Source organism: Macrosteles quadrilineatus, unplaced genomic scaffold (genome assembly GCF_028750875.1).
Source record: "Macrosteles quadrilineatus isolate MER2022 unplaced genomic scaffold, UCM_ALF_1.0 Scaffold_4__1_contigs__length_99947679, whole genome shotgun sequence".
Taxonomy (NCBI): domain Eukaryota; kingdom Metazoa; phylum Arthropoda; class Insecta; order Hemiptera; family Cicadellidae; genus Macrosteles; species Macrosteles quadrilineatus.
In genome coordinates, this window is record NW_026542597.1 from 9,649,868 (window position 1) to 9,668,458 (window position 18,591).

The 18,591-nt window shown below is 34.6% G+C and overlaps 1 protein-coding gene across 1 annotated transcript; it reads right to left on the minus strand.

Moving 5' to 3' along the window:
• Nucleotides 1-1,094: 1,094 nt before the first annotated feature.
• LOC128991558 (YTH domain-containing family protein 1) lies at nt 1,095-18,158 on the minus strand. Its single transcript, XM_054414548.1, has 5 exons — nt 17,945-18,158; nt 17,772-17,796; nt 11,518-11,585; nt 7,924-9,516; nt 1,095-4,897 (listed from the first exon to the last, which is right to left on the minus strand). The coding sequence occupies exons 1-5, from the start codon at nt 17,966-17,968 to the stop codon at nt 4,814-4,816; spliced, it is 1,794 nt and encodes a 597-aa protein (XP_054270523.1). The 5' UTR covers nt 17,969-18,158; the 3' UTR covers nt 1,095-4,813.
• Between the last annotated feature and the right edge of the window lie 433 nt (nt 18,159-18,591).

Below are 18,591 nucleotides of genomic sequence, written 5' to 3' on the forward strand. Positions count from 1 at the left end.
AATTAATAATCCAAACGTGTTGTGCTTCAATAGCCTCCCTCTAACAAGTTTTGGACTTCTGAAACATAGTTTAAAACAACTGGCAGGAGGGTGATCAGTCAGACCTCAGTCCCTATGTAGGACAGGGAGATTACTCAATCACTGATCGATCAATGATCACAGCAAGGTTTTGTCTACTTTTAGACGCCTAAACTTTTTATCAGTGACTACAGTACCTTACATTGAATTGATAAAACAACTGGCAGGAGGGTGATCAGTCAGACCTCAGTCCCTATGTAGGACAGGGAGATTACTCAATCACTGATCGATCAATGATCACAGCAAGGTTTTGTCTACTTTTAGACGCCTAAACTTTTTATCAGTGACTACAGTACCTTACATTGAATTGATAAAACAACTGGCAGGAGGGTGATCAGTCAGACCTCAGTCCCTATGTAGGACAGGGAGATTACTCAATCACTGATCGATCAATGATCACAGCAAGATTTTGTCTTCTTTTAGACGCCTTCAGTGACTACAGTACCTTACATTGAATTGATACCTTAACACAGAATAGATAGTTGGTATAGCGAGACATTTATACTTAGTAAAACAGGGTTTTATAAAAGAGTTACTGTATTTGTGTATAATTCATAGTTATTTTGGCCTCTAAAATTTTTTGGTCACATACTTTTTACAAGTGCAAGTATTTGATATGTAATATTTCAAAGTAAAACCCTCCCCTTAACGTATCCCAAAAATCTTGAGCAAAGATAAATTGATGGTAAACAGTAAGTTATCTGAAGGGTTTCTGATTGAGGTCTAAAATCCACTAAAACTTTTAAATTTACTCAACCCTAAAGTTATTTGAAGTAATACGACACATAAATGAACATGTAATGCACTAGCATACCTTTAAACATCAACTTTCAATTTAAAATCAATCTAGGTAACAACAAGTTATTTAAAAAGTACCTTTAAGTTTACACACAGCAACAGGGTGTAGATTACTGTGACTTTTAAATAGAAACAACGAATTTATGGTTTATGGAAGCCAATAATGTAGTAATAAGACAAACCAAGAAAACGACTTGGGATAATAACAACATGGCATGTATTGGTATTACGATCTTTAATTCTCATTATCAACAAGTCCTGCATCATCAAACCGAGCAATCTATGTGCAGCGGACATCAATTTGATGCTAAACTGTATTCAGTCATTTATAACATACAATCAAGTTAAAATTGCCACTTAAATAGCATTAACATCCAGTCACGTGATTACTAATGATAATTATTTAAATAATTTATTTAACAAGTTTTACAGCTTTAGATACACTGTGCAACAGCAATGTGCACAACAAGATGCAATTAAAATATCATCACAGTTAATAGTTTATTTAAAGCAAGGTACAATTTATAGAACTTAAATTCTCAATGTTGGTTCTACAAAACTAAATTGTCAAAAATGAGACCAGTCTATGCTAAATAATTTTACAAAATAAAGAGGTGTTTTAAATTTAATAATAGATCATTTTGTTACATGCAATTCCCAATTAAATTGGCTTAACATAAATGTAACACACATGCTTTCTCCAAATATACATCCTATTTTGATAAAAGAACATTATTGGTTCAAAGAAAACCAGTACATGGGTTTCTATTACTGTACATGCATTTGCCAAAACAACTCGTTACCTATATGATTAATTTACCTAATTTTGTTTTAATTAAACCACAATAGAGCACCAATTTGCAGAGAACAATTCTAGACACAACTGAATACATTTTGTTACATCCAAGTTTGTTACCTTTAATGACTCTGGAATAAAAACCATGAATGGGGTTTTGTCTTTCATAATAGAACTCAAAATGTACATTATGTAAACAATTTAATGTAGGTACCTAGGTCTGTTTAAGACCTATTAAATGAGGTAACATGCTCAATGTCATAGACTGGACTAAGTTGTTTTCATTTGAAAGTCATTAACATTGTATTAATCAATAATAATTGAATATTTTATAATTAACAAAATATATTATTATATTTAAACATATTTACACTCGAAGGTAGGCTATATATAGATCTCAGTATTATAGTTCACACACCAAATTGACATCACGCTTTATAAATAAACTGTCAATTCATTTATAAAATTTAACTGAAATAATTCTTCTCACTAAGTACAAATCATACTAGTAAAAATAATTAAAGTGTTTATTTTACAGGCCACAAAACGTTCTTTTACAACTAAACGTTTTGGGAGTCGATCAAACCGTAGAATCATCTTGAACTGTGATTTTCAAAATCGTTCTCACCGAAGCGCTCAGCTTGATTGAGGAAGTCCAGATCTTTCTCGACGAAGATTAAATTTCAAATGTTTATTTCGTATCGTTACAGCAGTCTTATGTTTAACATTTTATATAATTAGTCCACTTACACTTACCGAAAAGAGTTCAAATGGTTTAACGATGCGCTTCGATAGAAAAGTTCAAGTTCAAAAGAATCACATCACTGATTATTTCGGTCACTGTCCGTAAGATGCCGAATTTGTTTTTGAGGTTCCAATTATTCACACTGTCCTATGAAATCAATTGAATAAAAGTAACAGTTTCACTTTGGTTTAAGTCCTTTACTGGAGTCACTCACTTCACGCCACACAAAATCAGACGACTATGCCAGACACATTGAGAGTAGGTGACATACTGCGCTCAAGAGCAAAAATATCAATTCTTTTGAAACGTTCTCTACTAAAACCAGAAATGTTAAACAAACAAACAAAACGTAATTAATAGCAATGCTACCCACTCTCAAATGTGGATCCGGCTACATTGCGGACCTAGAGTTCACAATTTGCTAGTTACATATTTAATCATTTTTTAACACAAACCAACTAATACCAATAAACCAATTATAGACAATGCTATGCCAAGTATGATATAATGTTCAACAGAATTAAATATAGCCAAACAGGTAAACTTAACAAAGCAGAGGTGACAGTCCTTTTGCAGCAAAATGTGTGAATACAATCAGCTGGAGATGAAAGTAGAGTTAAAGATTATATTATGATCAATTGCTTCATTTGAATTTGAATTTTGAGCTTTGATTGCAATCAAAGAAGTTTCCCTTAATCAGGCACGATCACATGCGAGTTTAATTACTACCAACTTATTAACTATAGGTCGGCCGCTTAGAAAACGACCTCCTCCAGCATTGGTTTAGCATTAGCGCGCAGGTCGTTTTCTAAGCGGCCGAACTATAGTCCCAACTTCCTACATTCACACATAATTTTACTAGGTTAACTCATTTCAATAAATTGATTTGGATACATTTAGCAGTGTTCCAATTTGCTTGTCTGAGTATATATAAATTTAACCTACAGGAAAACATAATACCACAAGTTTTAGAACACATCAGTTAACCTTTATCAACTGGGAGGAAAGAAAATTAGGTTGGCAAGAAAAATCAATAGTAAGTTATATCACAGATATAAAGAGCAGTGTCTACAAAATGTCAGATTACCTACCTATTGTTTTATAAAGAAACATATATCCACGTTTGAAAAATTACCGGTATTATTTTTGGATTTACTCATAAAAAAATGTGCTTAGCTGCAAAAGGAGTTGAATAAGATTTTAAAGACTATGAATACACGAATCAGTCGAACTACTGCGTATATTTTGTAGACATGTGCAAGACTACACAACAACAAAACCCAACAATATAGAAACAGCTGTTTAATGTAATCATATGACACTCCAGTGAAACATCAAAAGTGCAACACTGAGTAAAGAGGATGGCCTTTCAACAAAACAAAAAACTTAAGTAAAAATATTCTAAAAGTGGAAATGTCTTATGCAAAAAATTACAAATAAAATAGTTTGATCATAACGAATAAAGTCAGCTACATCACTCATGTTATTTTTATAGTGTTTTCACACTTGGATATACAAAATTTCATGCAACAAAGATTAATAAACACACGGATCATGGCACATAGTTAGGTACATGAGAGTTATATAACTCGTCTGTTTACTGTCTTTAAAGTTAGAGTGCTGAGCACATAGCATAATTTAAATCAGCTGTTAACAGCGCAGGCTGCAATTAAACTAATTGCAACCTACAATAAAATAAAGTTAACAACGTTTTAAAGAACATTTAATATGTTATCTAATATGTTATAAATTACAAGATGAGGAAATCATGCAAGATAGTTTACATGCATTCGGAGTAACTTAATTATTTGTTATAGTTCAGTAAGATAAATTCACAGCAAATTACATAACTTAGGGAGTTTAACCAGTCTATAGTTTAATTTTGTTTGGTACCCTAAACAACAATTGCACAGAAACTATAGATTATGAGTACTGTACCATTTTCATTGACAATAATACAGGCTACAGCTCTATTCCCACTCTCAGTTAGTACTCTAACACACAATATGTGAATATATGGTGAATTTCAAGAACAGTAATTTAAACATACAGCTCAGTGACAGTAAGTCATACTTAACTTATTCAAATAAACATTTTTCAAAAAATACTTTTCATCTTGACACTAAAAAAACAAAAAAACTCATCAAAAATAATCACTGAAACATTTGAACGGCTAACATGAATTAAAACTTATATTTTGTAAAATCTCAAACTAAAAAAAATATGGCTAAAAGTATTTAACAATAATTGACATTGGCCATCCTCATTTGAGAAAGAACAAGCATTTCTAAAACCTAGGCTTTCCTTCTCCTGACAGGTTACAATTAATGTTAGAAATAATAATGATAACTTTTATTCAGAATATAATATATATCTAAAGATTGAAGAACGGAGGTTCAGTTATTGCGAGCTCCGCCACCTCCTCTGCCACCTCCACGTCCACCGCGACCGCCTCCACTTCCACCTCCACCTTCCCGTTCCTACACAGACGCAAACACATGTAAATGTTACAATGTGTTCCTGGCATGTAAAATAGTGTCTAAGAAGGGGATATCAAAAGTTCTCAAAAATTGCATTCCTTTATGTGCAGTGAAATTGAAAGAATTTAAAATCACAAGCCGTCATACCCTGAGCAAGAGTAGCCAAGCTCTTTGAGAAAACCAAGATGAAGACCTTGATGATAGCGTCAAAGAATGAATACCAGCTCATGGAGGCAGCCAGCCAAGGACATTTGGATCCCTAGAAAATGTTCTGCAGGATATCGACTGGGTATCCTGTCCACAAAAGCTGTGATAGTGACATATTTGTATATACTAGCCTATCGCTTATCATACACTGTTGTGAACATTTAAATCCTTCTGACAATCAGTAGTTATAGTTCTCTATTATCTATGTTGGTGACAACAATAACAGTGATGAGAATTCTCTTTTAAATACTTAAAAAAATAAAATCAATAAATGTTTTGAATTTGAACCTTGATTGCTCAGATTGGGCTGAAATATTTTTCAGGTATTGTACGGTACTACAGACAAAAGAATTAAATATAGACTGACAAAGGAAGGTTCCACGATGTGCCGCTAGAGTGTTTATTGTTAAATTTTTAATAAGCTAACGCATGCATATGATAGAATGAATCATAAATGACACTAAACAAATGTAACTACAAGGATAAATCAGAAATATAATAGTAAAAAAACTTACGAATCAAAGTATGACATGTTGTGCCGTGTAAGTGAACATAACCTCAAATGACACACTCACAAGTTTGCTACGAAATGGCGCGGAACGTTGTCGTTGTGTACCAGGGATACCAACCAAATACAAAAAAATATCCTTTGATGTCTATGTCTATCTGAGCCTTACTTAAAAATTCCCAAATATTACGTAGACAAATGTCGACGGTGGGCAGAAATGGGTTAAAGAATTGTAAGAAAGGATATGTAATGAATGCTTGGGAAGAATTGTATATTTATAAGAAAAAATGTAAAGATAGAAATAAGTTGATTAATGAACAAATACATTTTGATTCCAGTTGTACTTATAAAAATGTATTGGCCGGTGCTTCCGGTAGCCAATAGGGTCCCTCTAGGTTTAGCTTAAGATAGCTGATTTTACTTACAAATTTGAAATAAAAATTATTAAACCCAATTGCTGTTGGCTATCTAGACATTGAGTATTAATAATTTTTTTGTTTATTTTACTTTTTCCATTCTATTAAAGGTAAAAAAAACAAAGAAACTCGGTCACCAAAGCCTGCATCACTCCTGTGGACAGGCATATGTAGTTCCAAAAAAAAAAAACCACCAGGCAGCACTGGCCAACTTTCACTATTTATTTCACAGAGAAGAAGTAACCATCTTGAACATAGAATCAGTTTGGTTGTGTTCTGTTCAGTTATTAGTTGTTTATATCATGTGAAACTAGAGTTTTAATTGATCGTCAAGCTAACATAGTCACTTCTGTTACCACATTTTAAAGGTAATTATGCATGTCAATTAAACCTAATACACTAATTTACAGTAGTTTATGTGTTTCTCTACAAAAATAAGAGCAAACATTGTTCCTAACCTATTTGCTAGACTCTATAGGCATAAAATGCTAAATCATCACTTCTGTGGACACTAGCAGTTACCCGGCGCGCGTTGCTGCGCTTAACAACTGTTATTTTAAATGACAATTAAACCTAATACACTAATTTACAGTAGTTTATGTGATTCTCTAGAGCAAACATTGTTCCTAACCTATTTGCTAGACTCTATAGGCATAAAATGCTAAATCATCACTTCTGTGGACACCTAGCAGTTACCCGGCGCGCGTTGCTGCGCTTTCTTAACAACTATTATTTTAAATGGCAATTACACCTAATACACTAATTTACAGTAGTTTATGTGTTTCTCTACAAAAATAAGAGCAAAAGTTTTCCCTAACCTATTTGCTAGAATCTATGTTTGTTTTTTAAATTTATTTGTAAAATTTTCAGTTGCGATAGTCACTTCCGTGGACATGCTAGTTTTTAAATACTAAAAATCTGGGAAAGTGATTTTTATTTAGTGTGACCATTGCAATGGGTAAATATTAAGAACAATACATTAAAATACATAAAAAAATTAAAAAAAAAAAAAAATATAAAATTTAAATCTGTTCTTTTCTGAAGAATGGCCCATAAACCAATGCGAACCGTTCGGTGTTGCCAAATCTAATAATACCAGCTGATTTGAAAATATTGCTTAGTATATTTTAATTAGTATTGTCGTGTTGTCAACGGGCGATGTGGCAACGTCGCAATAGCCTTGTCTTGTGATTGGCTGCCACCAACTGCAAACTTAGGTGGTCCCAACTTTAGTCTCCTGATTTGTTATAAATCAAGGTTGCATTGCGAACTTCTACTAAATCTACTAAAGAATCTACTAAATCTACTAAAGAAAACACATTATTAAGTTCCCTGTGGGTTAAAACTTTGGCTTTAGTCTAATACCATTTAGAAATGGTAGGTTTAATACCTAATACTTTTTAATGAAATGGCGACCATACAAAAGTCAAATATGAATGGAGATGAGTGTAGCCGTGAGCCGACATATTCCTTAGACACAGCTGTTAATTAATAACTCATACAATGGCAACTAAGGGACCTACAGTTTATAGTGGAATCCAAACCACATTTTTTCCTTGGTATATAAGAATTGGTCTAATTATATCAGGATAGCACTGCGCATAGTTGTAGTACTCACTCGTGCGGACGTTACTCCACACCAGGGAGTATCGCATCCACAGTGCATGCCTATAAATATCCACAATTCGTGACCTCATAGTAGCTGGATTGCAGGACGACGCCACCCGTCCCAATCAATATAAACCATACAAATATCTGACTGAGGTCTTCAACTAACCAAAAAAAAATTATCTAATTGTACCCTCAACTGTTTCAACTATTTTTAAGTTTTAAAACACTAGGCCTATAGCTTACATTTTGTAATGTTTATAAGTAACTTACACTATGTTTATTACCTTATGGTGGTGCTGAGGGTTCTGTGGTGGTCGCTCATTCTGCAGTGGGCTATGTTGTTGCTGTGTAGACTGTGGCTGAGGCTGCTCCTTCCTTGAATCTTCTTCTTCTTGACGCTTCTCGTAATGCACAAAATCATCAAAAATCGATGTTGAATGCCTAAACGTATGCATCGTCTTAAGCACTTGTTTCCCTTTCTCAAAAGGAACTTCTTGTGTATCACGTGAATTTGTTACTGGCTTATTCTCATTATTTTCCAGTCTGATATGACGAAGCTGAACATTAGGCACGTCTTTGACATAGATCCACCTCACTTTGAACTGTCCTTTCCACTTATCCTGCGACCAAACGGAGCTTGAAGCGTGATAGTCCACGGGAGATGTCATTTTTGCCATCCCACAAAAGTGACCGGAACCGTTTACAGAGAAAAATAAATACACCATGCCCTTTCCCTCACGCTCTCGATACGCTTGATCCAGTCTCTTATTGCCGTGCTCCGTCGAACACCAAATCTCGTACTTAATGGAACGATGGATGTCGTCCTCCGAATACGACTTGATGACAAAAAACCTCGCACCTTTAGCAGTAAGGTCAAATTCAACAGGATTGTAATTGTTCTTTCCACGCAACTCGTCAAGAACGGGATGGGAGGGGGGAGGTCCCGGTTGATGAGGAGGGAGCATGGGAGGAGGAGGAACTTGAGCTATCTGGTGAGGAGGAGGCCCTGCCATCATAGGACCTTGAGGAGGGTGGTGGTGATGAGGGGGGGCTAGAATAGCCACTTGGTGAGGATGGTGATGAGGGGGTGCAGGACCTGGAGGGAAGCCATTGGGTCCAGCAGCTCGAGGTCCAGCCCCACGGATAGGACCACCCCACGCTGGCCTCACCTGAGGGGGAGGAGGTCCAACAGGTTTTACCCCGATTGTAGCACCACCTCCGTTTTTACCTTCCCAAGTTCCAATGTCCATATTATGCTTTCCCGGCACCATAGGTGGAGGAGGCATCCCCGGTCCCTTCTTCTTCATCCCTCCCGATCCCACTTGAGGAGTTGGTTTTGCCGGCTGGCTTGCAATCGAAGCCCAAGTCATCTTCTTAGGTGCTGACTGACTTTGCTGCATGTTCATATCACCTTTTCCGTCAACTTTACCGTCCATGACTTTCACATTAGGATCTGACAGTCCGAGGGCCTGCATGCCCTGTTCTACACCCTTGAGCGTGTCCACAGCACTGTACACCCCCCCGTCACTTCCCCTGTAGTAGTCCTCGTAGTGAGGCTTGCGAGACATGGCTGCTGAGCTGCCCCATGTCGAGTAGTCTCCGTTCCCGTGAAAGTAGTTGAAGCCTGCTGCTGGTGCAGTCGGCTGTGCGAAGGCTCCTCCGAAGCCCCCACCACCACCTCCGAACATTCCCTCCATGCCGTATGAGTCATGCCCCATTTGTCCTCCATACCCGCCGAGGAATGTCATTGGGTCTCCGCCATTGGACCATGTTCCATCTCCCACGCCGAATGTTTGGTAGGGGAACGACGTCCCGTAGTAGTTGGACATTGTGTACGGGTCTGAAGCCATCGACGTTGAGATTGGGGTACTGTAGCCCTATAATTCCAACAAAACAAACCAATTATATTATGTATACATTATTGGTTTAACAAAGGCTAATCTATACATGTTTGTTAGTCATCACTCATCAATTCAATTCAATTTAATTCAATAGTTGTAACACAAATTGTATCCTGTATGAAATGGTTTGTCCGTCAAATAAATGAAATAAACAGAAAGGCTTTTAGGTAGGGATGGTCAAGTCTCGAAATTTCGGGAAATTTTCGGGAAATTTTAAATCTCGTTACACGAGACGAGATTTATTTTTGGCCGAGATTTTTATCGAGACAAGAATAAAAAAAAAAAAAAAAAAAAAAAAATTCAAAACGCCTGCAGAAAGTCAATGCAATGCAATACAGGAGCGTGTTGTAGTTGCGTTTCCTTTGCGAAGGCGTTCTTATTTAATTAATTCTTCAAATGTAAATATTACTTTAATTATTTTAATAACATTTGAGAAGTTTTGTTAAGTGTTAGCAGTGTGAGGATGTTTTATTACTATAAAAAAAGTCAAAACAAGTAGGCTAACTATTTTATAAAAACTAATATTTTATTTTATGATTTATTTTATTTTAGGATAAGTTGAACTCTATCCTAACTGATATCACTATGTTTCCTAATCGTAGGCATTTTTAATTTAGGCGTGATTAATAAAAAAATGTTATGCTGATGTTTTTTAATAAAAGATTGTAAATATTCTTGCCTATTATCATTATTTTTGTATTTAAATAGTCATCTAATAATGTTACAAAATCAGGTAACAATTCCGAACGTGCATTTCTCGTTGTGTATGAGAAGGGAAATCCCGTCTCGATCTCGTCTCGAAATTTTATGAGAAATAAAAAATCTCGTCTCGTCTCGTCTTGAAACTAAAAATCCAATCTCGTCCATCCCTACTTTTAGGTAAATGAAATTTACTTTGCCAATCATTTAAATAAAATTACCTTCTAGATTTTGTTTATGTTTGGAGATTATTTAAAATTTTACTGTATAGTGTGCTTGTGTATTTTTTATCAAACAAATTAACTTATCTTTACCAAAAAAATATGCTGCATAAAATATAATCTCCTATAAAACTCTCTAATAGAAGCATTTTTTTAACTACAGTATTAATTATCTCAACTAATGTATTATTGATTAATATCAAGTGTGAATATTAAGATAGGTTTAGAATGATCTAAAGCAAAAGTTAAAAGGGAATCTAAGATTTGTTTCTATTCTTGAATAGATATATTGGGTATATAAACTGAGGGACTTTATTTGATTAAATAGGTCACCTGATAAGAAACTATGGTGTTGATAGCATAAAAGGAACTTTTGTCACGATCTTAGGTGTTAAAGTGAAATGTAACAGAGAGACCCAAATAAAATGTATGAAAAATGGCCTATGAAGACATTGTCTAATGATAGTAAAATATTTGACTATCCTAGTTGTATTTTCGTTTTTATATCTCAGTGATTTAAATTTAAATTGGGGAAAATATATTGGGAACTATTTGATTCCTATTGTATTAAGCTATTGTATCTGTTAACTATTAACTTAGGCTATCTTGTACGTTGCCATCTTGAACAACCTTGAATTGCCCTGGACTAGCATTAAACTATAACAGTAATAATCAAATTCAGGTTATGTGTTCTGACAATTATTTATTAAATTTTAGATTTTTTACAAGATAAAAAGTGACTGAGCGAGTAAGCTAGTCGTAATCAAATTATTACACTTAAAGTTAAAATTTATAGATTTAACGGTAAAGCTCGTCAGAAAATCCTTAAAATTATAGGCCTACACATGGTCTGAAAATGTTATGATTGTTACACATTTACCTATTCTTATTTATGTTTAGACACTGTACCAAATTTCAAGATGATCAACTAGGCTATAGCCCTTCTGTATGTTTGGATTTATTTGGAAAATTGATTTACTGAACTAGTTACATAGGCCTAAATTTAAGATAAAATAAAGTTTTTTTGCTAATGTGACGTAAAATCAAAACAGCTTACCTGATGATGCTGAGATCGCCATGAATCAAAATCCTCATGTTCATTCACGTGGTCCTTAGGGCCATTTGCTACATGTAACAAAAACAATATGGTTATTGTCTTAAATAATAAATATTATCAACAAGTTACTAAGGCCTGTCTACAAATTTAATTTAAATAAATAGTCCACAAATAAAAGAATTAGGACAGTAGGCCTATAGCTTCAAATATAGTTCTCAATCCACATAGAGAACACAGTGAATCCATTGTCAACATCCCTGTTTAGGAACTAACTTAATCATTTTTATTGACACTTGAGATTAGATAAGAACCAAGTAGTCAGTCTGCAGTGCATGCCATTTTTATTCGTTGAAGCTAAATTTACACTGGTGAATTTAGTAGTCAATCGCTTTATCATTAAATAAATACCTATTTATTGGTTCATGCTTTGCTAACTTTATTCAACAATTTTTTTCCTGACTAATTTTTTTTTCTCAATTGTATTGAGCTGAAACTTTGATTTAACTTTTAACCCTTTAAGTAGTATGGCAAATTATTATGAAAGGAATAACACTGTTCCATGGCGGTACCAGTGTAAAGTGTTCAAAGGGTAACGTTTAAATTAAATTTTTGAACTTCTATATTTAGGTCAATATATCAGTAAAACAATTTACAAAACATATTTTTACATGTTTTAAGGTTTGTGGAAATCATTAACCTTTTCGATGCTAGATTTGTTAATTTTTAATTTTACGAAAAAATGCTTGAGTTCACTTTGGCGTATTTCGTCCTAAAAGTGCTAGACTTGCTACAAGGACCGACTTTTTTTTTTAGCGTGCAAGAAAAAATTTGTTCACCTCAAAGTGCTTAGGAACGATATATCAGGCGTCAACGATATATCATACTAAAATCACCTATGGTATTAGCACTACTTCCCTATAGGGAAATTCGCTAAAATTAGCCTACTAAAGTTATATGAGTGTTGTATGAGCCTTGGTCAAGAAGAATCAGCTGGGGACTGTATCAGATGTTTTCTTTGTAATTAAAAAAAGGCGGCTCGCCGCTGACCTTCATGGACTGAGCTTTGAGGGCACATTGGTCCAGCCGCCTAAAACATACTACACTAACTAAAACCAGCCGCCTGCTCAGGCCTTGTAGTGAGTCATTGCATGGGTGTTATTGTGTATGTGTTGTGCATGCCATGTGTGTAGAAGTTGTATGAATAGTTTCCAAGTCCCGGTGGTTTTGACAGTACTATTAAATCCTTTCTTAACTTGATTTTTATTATATATTTATTCATTATTTACGTACCGGTAATAATTTCTTTTTTAGGCCTATCTGATTTTTCTTTTTCTTTACACCTTTTAGCAATTTTCAAAACATTTAGGATCTGCTGCGTGGCTTCCTGCTTAGTGCAATTGGTTATCTCCTTTTGTAAATGTGTATTAGTATGTACAGTAGAGTAACTAGTATAATGATGTTTAGATTTTAGAAACTCGTTCCTCACGCACAGGCTTTGCCTAAGTTTATGTTGGGACTATCCATTTATTTATTTTATTAAAATAGCCTAAATGGTATTAATTAGATTTTTATTTGATTCGTTTAATTTTAGGGATGCCTTACTTAAACGTATTGTGATTTTGGTAATTATTTAGTAGCCTATAGGTGCCTCCAAACAGATTTTTAATTTTGATTATCTTACTTTATAGTTTATTACCTCCTGAATCCAAATGTACCATTATTTTTCACAGCAAATGAATGTTACTGACAATATCGCTGTTTAAATACCGTATACAACTTTTGAATAAACAAGGTAGCAAGGATGATATTTACAAGAGGAATGAACTGACACTAATTGCATGTAACTTAAACTCATTTTGTTCTTATTTATGCATTTCAGGGTGGTGGGTCGAGCTTTAGGCTTATACGAATTTGGGCCTGTACTACCGTAAGTGTTTTGAAGTTAGGTTAGATTAGGAAGATAAATTTATTTAAAGTTTAGGTTAGGCTTATAATGAATTGAGCTGTTAGTTTAAGTTAAGTTAGGCCTATCTAAAAACTGTTTTTGAAGGCTAACTAAAACATTAAAAAACAAATAACTTAAGCTTACTAGTTAACAAATGCTTTTTGTACTTTTATGCACATTTTTTTATGTGGTTTATATAGTGTTTTTATAAGGGTTTTAATTAAATTGGGCGAAAAGTCTTTAGGTAGCTCAGAAGATTCTGTTGCTACAGAAGAAAGCAGTCAGGGTAATCTGTAGGACTGAGTATCAAGCTCATTGTAAACCTTTGTTTTGTGAGTTGCAGATCATGACTGTTATCAACGTTTATATTTTTCAGTGTCTCATGGCCATTAAAGAATCAGAAAACACACTTGCTCGAAATTCAGATGTACACCAGTATAACACTAGATTCTGTAACAATATTCACATAAGTTATAATAGACTAAGTAAAACCCAACAATGCTTCCCTGTTACAGGTATCAATCTCTTCAACTCTCTACCAGATCAAGTGAAATCACTTCCAAATTCAAAATTTAAAATCATTCTGAAGAAGTGGCTATTGGCAAACCCTTTTTATAAGACAGAAGAATTTTTTGTTGCTATGAAGCATGGCCCATTTATTTATTGTACCTTAGAATAGGAATCTGAAAGGTATATGTACTATATTTATTGATTTTGCTTGCTTGTGCACCTGCATGGTTTTGCTGATTTTATAGTTTTTAGTTTATTGCAGCTTTCTGTATTGTCTATTTTGGCTGTTTTTTGACAATGCCTATTGTATATTTGTAAATACTGAATGGCTGAATAAATCATTTATCATTTATCATTTATCAGGTAACTTTACATAAACAAACAGAAATTATAATCTAAAATTTACCCTAAACTGTGACTTCCATCTGTTGTCACAAACATCCAAATGAAAATATCGATTGGTTAGGTTATTTTCCTGTTAAAGGGAACATTCATTATTATCAATGATTTCTTTTCGATATATTGATATTTTTTGTTTTACTTCACGATCGGTATTCCTTCTGTTTTAATATCTTCCAACGCATTTAAATTATAAGAACTAACCTTGTTTAGGCAAAAATAATAGCCTTTATATTGGATTAGGGAATTAAACTATTCTAAGCTAAGCTAACATAACTAACTAACCAAACTTGCTGTAGGCTAAGTTATCGTTTCAAAATTCTGATTGATAACAAAAAATGCATGGGGAATAGGCTATCATACGGAATTTTGAAGTGTTACAGCAAGTTTGGTTGGTTAGGTTAGTTATGAACAGTTTCATTTCAATATATTTTTTTATTGTTTGTTGATACCAAACAATATTTATTTACATCTTATCGTAGTTGTAAGATATGTTTCAATTTTGTTAAACTATCAATATATTGGATAGAAAACAAAAATATCGATATTATAGGCCCCTATATATCGAAGAAATCGTCGATAATAATGAATGTTTCCTTTAACAGGAAAGTACCTTGGTTAGTTACCTAACCTAACTAACCAAACAATATATCAAATGAAACAATCAAATAATGAATATTTTCATTCGGTTGATTGTGCCAACAGATACGGAAGTCTACCCTAAAACTTACCTAGAATCCAACCTACCTTCAAAGGACTCAAGTCAAAAATTCGCTTAGAGCCAGACCAACCACCCTGACATGCCTTTATGTTACTGACATCAAAGAAGTTTGCTGACGTTTTAGAAGTTTGGTTCAGTTAGATTATGTTAGAACAGCCCAATTTTACTGCATAGCCTTCGAGTTAAGTTATGTAGGCCTAATCCCATTTTAACAAATTTCCTATGATGATTAACTTTTTTAATTTGATTCCACTTGTAAATGCCGTTTGACTTAAGCCTTGTTTATTTAAACATTGTAACTTAGGCCTACATTTTTACAGCTAAGATCTTGATTTGCTGTGAAAAATAATGGTAGGCCTAACTTATATTTGGATTCATGAGGAAGGCCTAAAAAGCTACAAAGTTAGACATCAAAATTAAAAATTCGTTTGAAGGCACCTATCAGTTGTTAAATTAAGTAAGTTAACTTAATAATTGCAAAAGGAAATCATTTAAAAAAATTTATTGGCCTAGGCTAAGTTATTCTTTTAACACGTTCGCTACTGCAATAGTATGAAATTTTTCATTCACATGGAACAGCGACGCACATATGCGACGGCCGGTTTCTACCCATTGATTGCCGTCGCATATATGCAACGGCTAGTCACATTAAAATAGACTACCGTCGCATACTTGCATCAGGGGTTCTAATGTTCAGCATATGAGTAGTGACCTTTCAAAGGTTTGTGAATGGTCTAAGGATCATGGATTAAAGCTTAACCCTGAAAAATGTTCCGCCATACACTTTGCCAATACAGCAATCTATGAGCAGCTGGAAAAAAATAGCATAAAAGTTACAGTTGATAACTCAGAGCTTTCAACTTCCAAAAGCATTAAGATTCTTGGTGTGACAATTGACTCACAGCTGACATTCTCTAGCCATGTAAAACAGATAAGCAAACGTGTTGTTGGAAAATTAAAAGTGCTTAATAGGTTTAGAACATTGCTCCCAGCAAACATCAAGTTGAGGTTGGTCAAATCCCTGATTTTCCCTACTTTAAATTACTGCCTACCTGTTTTTGGATACAGCTTAACACAGGAACAGATCACAATACTTCACAGGCTACAGAATTGCTCCCTAAGGTTCGTATACAAACTTAAAAAATATGACCATATAACAAGTCACCGTAGGATCTCAAATACAATGTCCATCCGAGAGAGCTGTGATAAGCAGGTTGCATGTATCGTCCACAAAACACTGGTCACTCAGGCACCACAGTACTTGAAGGAAAAACTGAAAGCGAGGTCAGCCGTGAGAGAGCGCAGAACTAGACAGGACTTGTTGCTTGACATACTAAGGGTTGTTCTTGATGCTGGGAGAAGGGGGTTTTCTTACTTCGGGCCGGCTCAGTACAATGCACTTCCTTGCAAGCTAAAAGCACTGTCTTACAACAGTTTTAAGAATCGCCTAAAGAGTTTGTAACTAATCTTATTTTGTTTCGTAGTTATAAGAGGTTTTATTTAGTTTAAGTCCTGACTTGAGTCAATTTGTAAAACAGTTTTGTAACTGAAATTCGCTCATGAATAAAAACCTTATTTATTTATTTATTTATTTAATGTTATCAAAATACTCTAATATCTTTGTAACGGTATATTTGAAGGCACTGAATTCCCTGCAGTGGTCTACAGAGATGTCTGACGCACAACTGCGTCGCTTGGTCTGTGTATATGATGATTGGTGACGTCATATATGATAGTTGGAAAAACTGGTCTTTACTTTTCTGCATCACTGGTTGTATGTATGCTGCATTATCCTATGTAGCTTTTATATTTGTTCAGTTATAAAGTGTTCTTGAATAATCTGTTTTTTTTTACTTACTTTCACCTCAAAACACAGACAAAAATGAACTGTCGCATATATGCAACGTTTGGTCTATTTCAATAAAACTATGATAATTTTCACTAGCCTATTGTCTTCGCTGTAGACCGGGTGTCGCAAATATGTGACATTACAAAAGGTTATAAAAAATATAAAAAACAAGAATAAATTATTTACAAACACGTTTGTAGTGTATTACAGTGTAAATGATCACTGTTTTACAGGTTTTCGTCCGTGGTCTGTGTGTACTGTTATCCAAGTGATAGCCGGTCTGTGTGTAAGATTCAAATGTATACCTCGGTCTGTGGCAATGACCGCGGCGTCGCATATATGCGACTCTCAGTAGCGAACGTGTTAAAAATTAAGTTGTGGTACCTTTAGCCATAGACCCTAAGTAGGCTAATAAATATAGACCATCAAATGTGCTGCGGTTAAACTTACCATGGGTTTTGGCGCACACCGCTGGGAGCGCCATGTAGTTATGGAGTAGGCCTAACTTACGAACTATGTAACTACACGGCGCTCCCAGCGGAGTGCGCCAGAACCTATGGTAACCGCAGCACGGCTGACAGTCTATATTTAATTATCTTTGTCTATGATTTAGCTAAGTAGAGTTTTGGTAAGGCCTTGAAGTTAGTTAGAGGCCCATGATTTCCAATTTTTCACAAAGAAAATCTGACGATGAGAGGATAAGGCCTCACTTTTAGCCTTAAATTAATTAAGTAAGAAGGCCAACTACTCTAGCCTACAAGATCTATGTTAAATATTTGTTATACCTAGACCTGTGGGTCTAATAACTTTAGGCCTAAGTATAAACATACCTTGATTCCCTTGTCCTTTCATCCGCTGGTGTGTCAAAGGGCGGAGATAATGACATGGAAAAGAACAAAATATGTTAGAAATCAAATACAAATTTCAGAGCAACAACATGTAAGTCGTAAGCTACCTAGGCCTATGTGTAGCATATTTTACGCCCAAAGACAAAACTTCCTACCTGATCTGACACGCCTGCTGACATTACCTATTTCCACCACTGTTTTAAATTTTAGCTGAACTAAGCACTTCACTGAACCACAAATAACCTGGTTTGTCTACTCAAAGTTAGTATTGAAAACTACACTTTTCACCGGCTATATCTTAGTCCCAGTGCACAAAAACAACATATAATCTAAGTCAATGGCGACTGACCTAACTCCGAACTCCGCTGATCGTCGTCCACGCATGCGCCGAGAATACGTCACAACACAAGTCGAATACAATAAAGTCAGCTGAAACCATAATAATTATATTTTGTCTTTATAAAGTGCACTATATAAAATCAAATTATGTGTTTATTTTATGTAAATATGTTTTATTTTACAAATTAACCGTAGAGCATCTTCAACATATTTTTACATGATAACACAAGCGAAATATGGTTTACAAGTTATATAGACTATGTCAAGGCCATCTATGTACAGGATTATTATAACTAAGATGATTTATTTATATTTCTGATAAATGCATATAATTGCACATACATTCTGATTTAAGAAAGACAAGTTATTGCATTGAAAGGCAGTGCCTTCTGTTTGAATTGTCACTACTATTGTATGGTATAGGCATGTATAGGTGTGAAAAATAAGATATGACGGGTGGTGT

Coding starts and splice junctions, on each gene's coding strand:
- LOC128991558 (XM_054414548.1), bottom strand. CDS start 17,968: ATGTCAGCAGGCGTGTCAGATCAG. Junction 9,517..11,517: donor GGCGATCTCAGCATCATCAG/GTAAGCTGTTTT, acceptor TTGGAATTATAG/GGCTACAGTACCCCAATCTC. Junction 4,898..7,923: donor ACCCTCAGCACCACCATAAG/GTAATAAACATA, acceptor GCGTCTGTGTAG/GAACGGGAAGGTGGAGGTGG.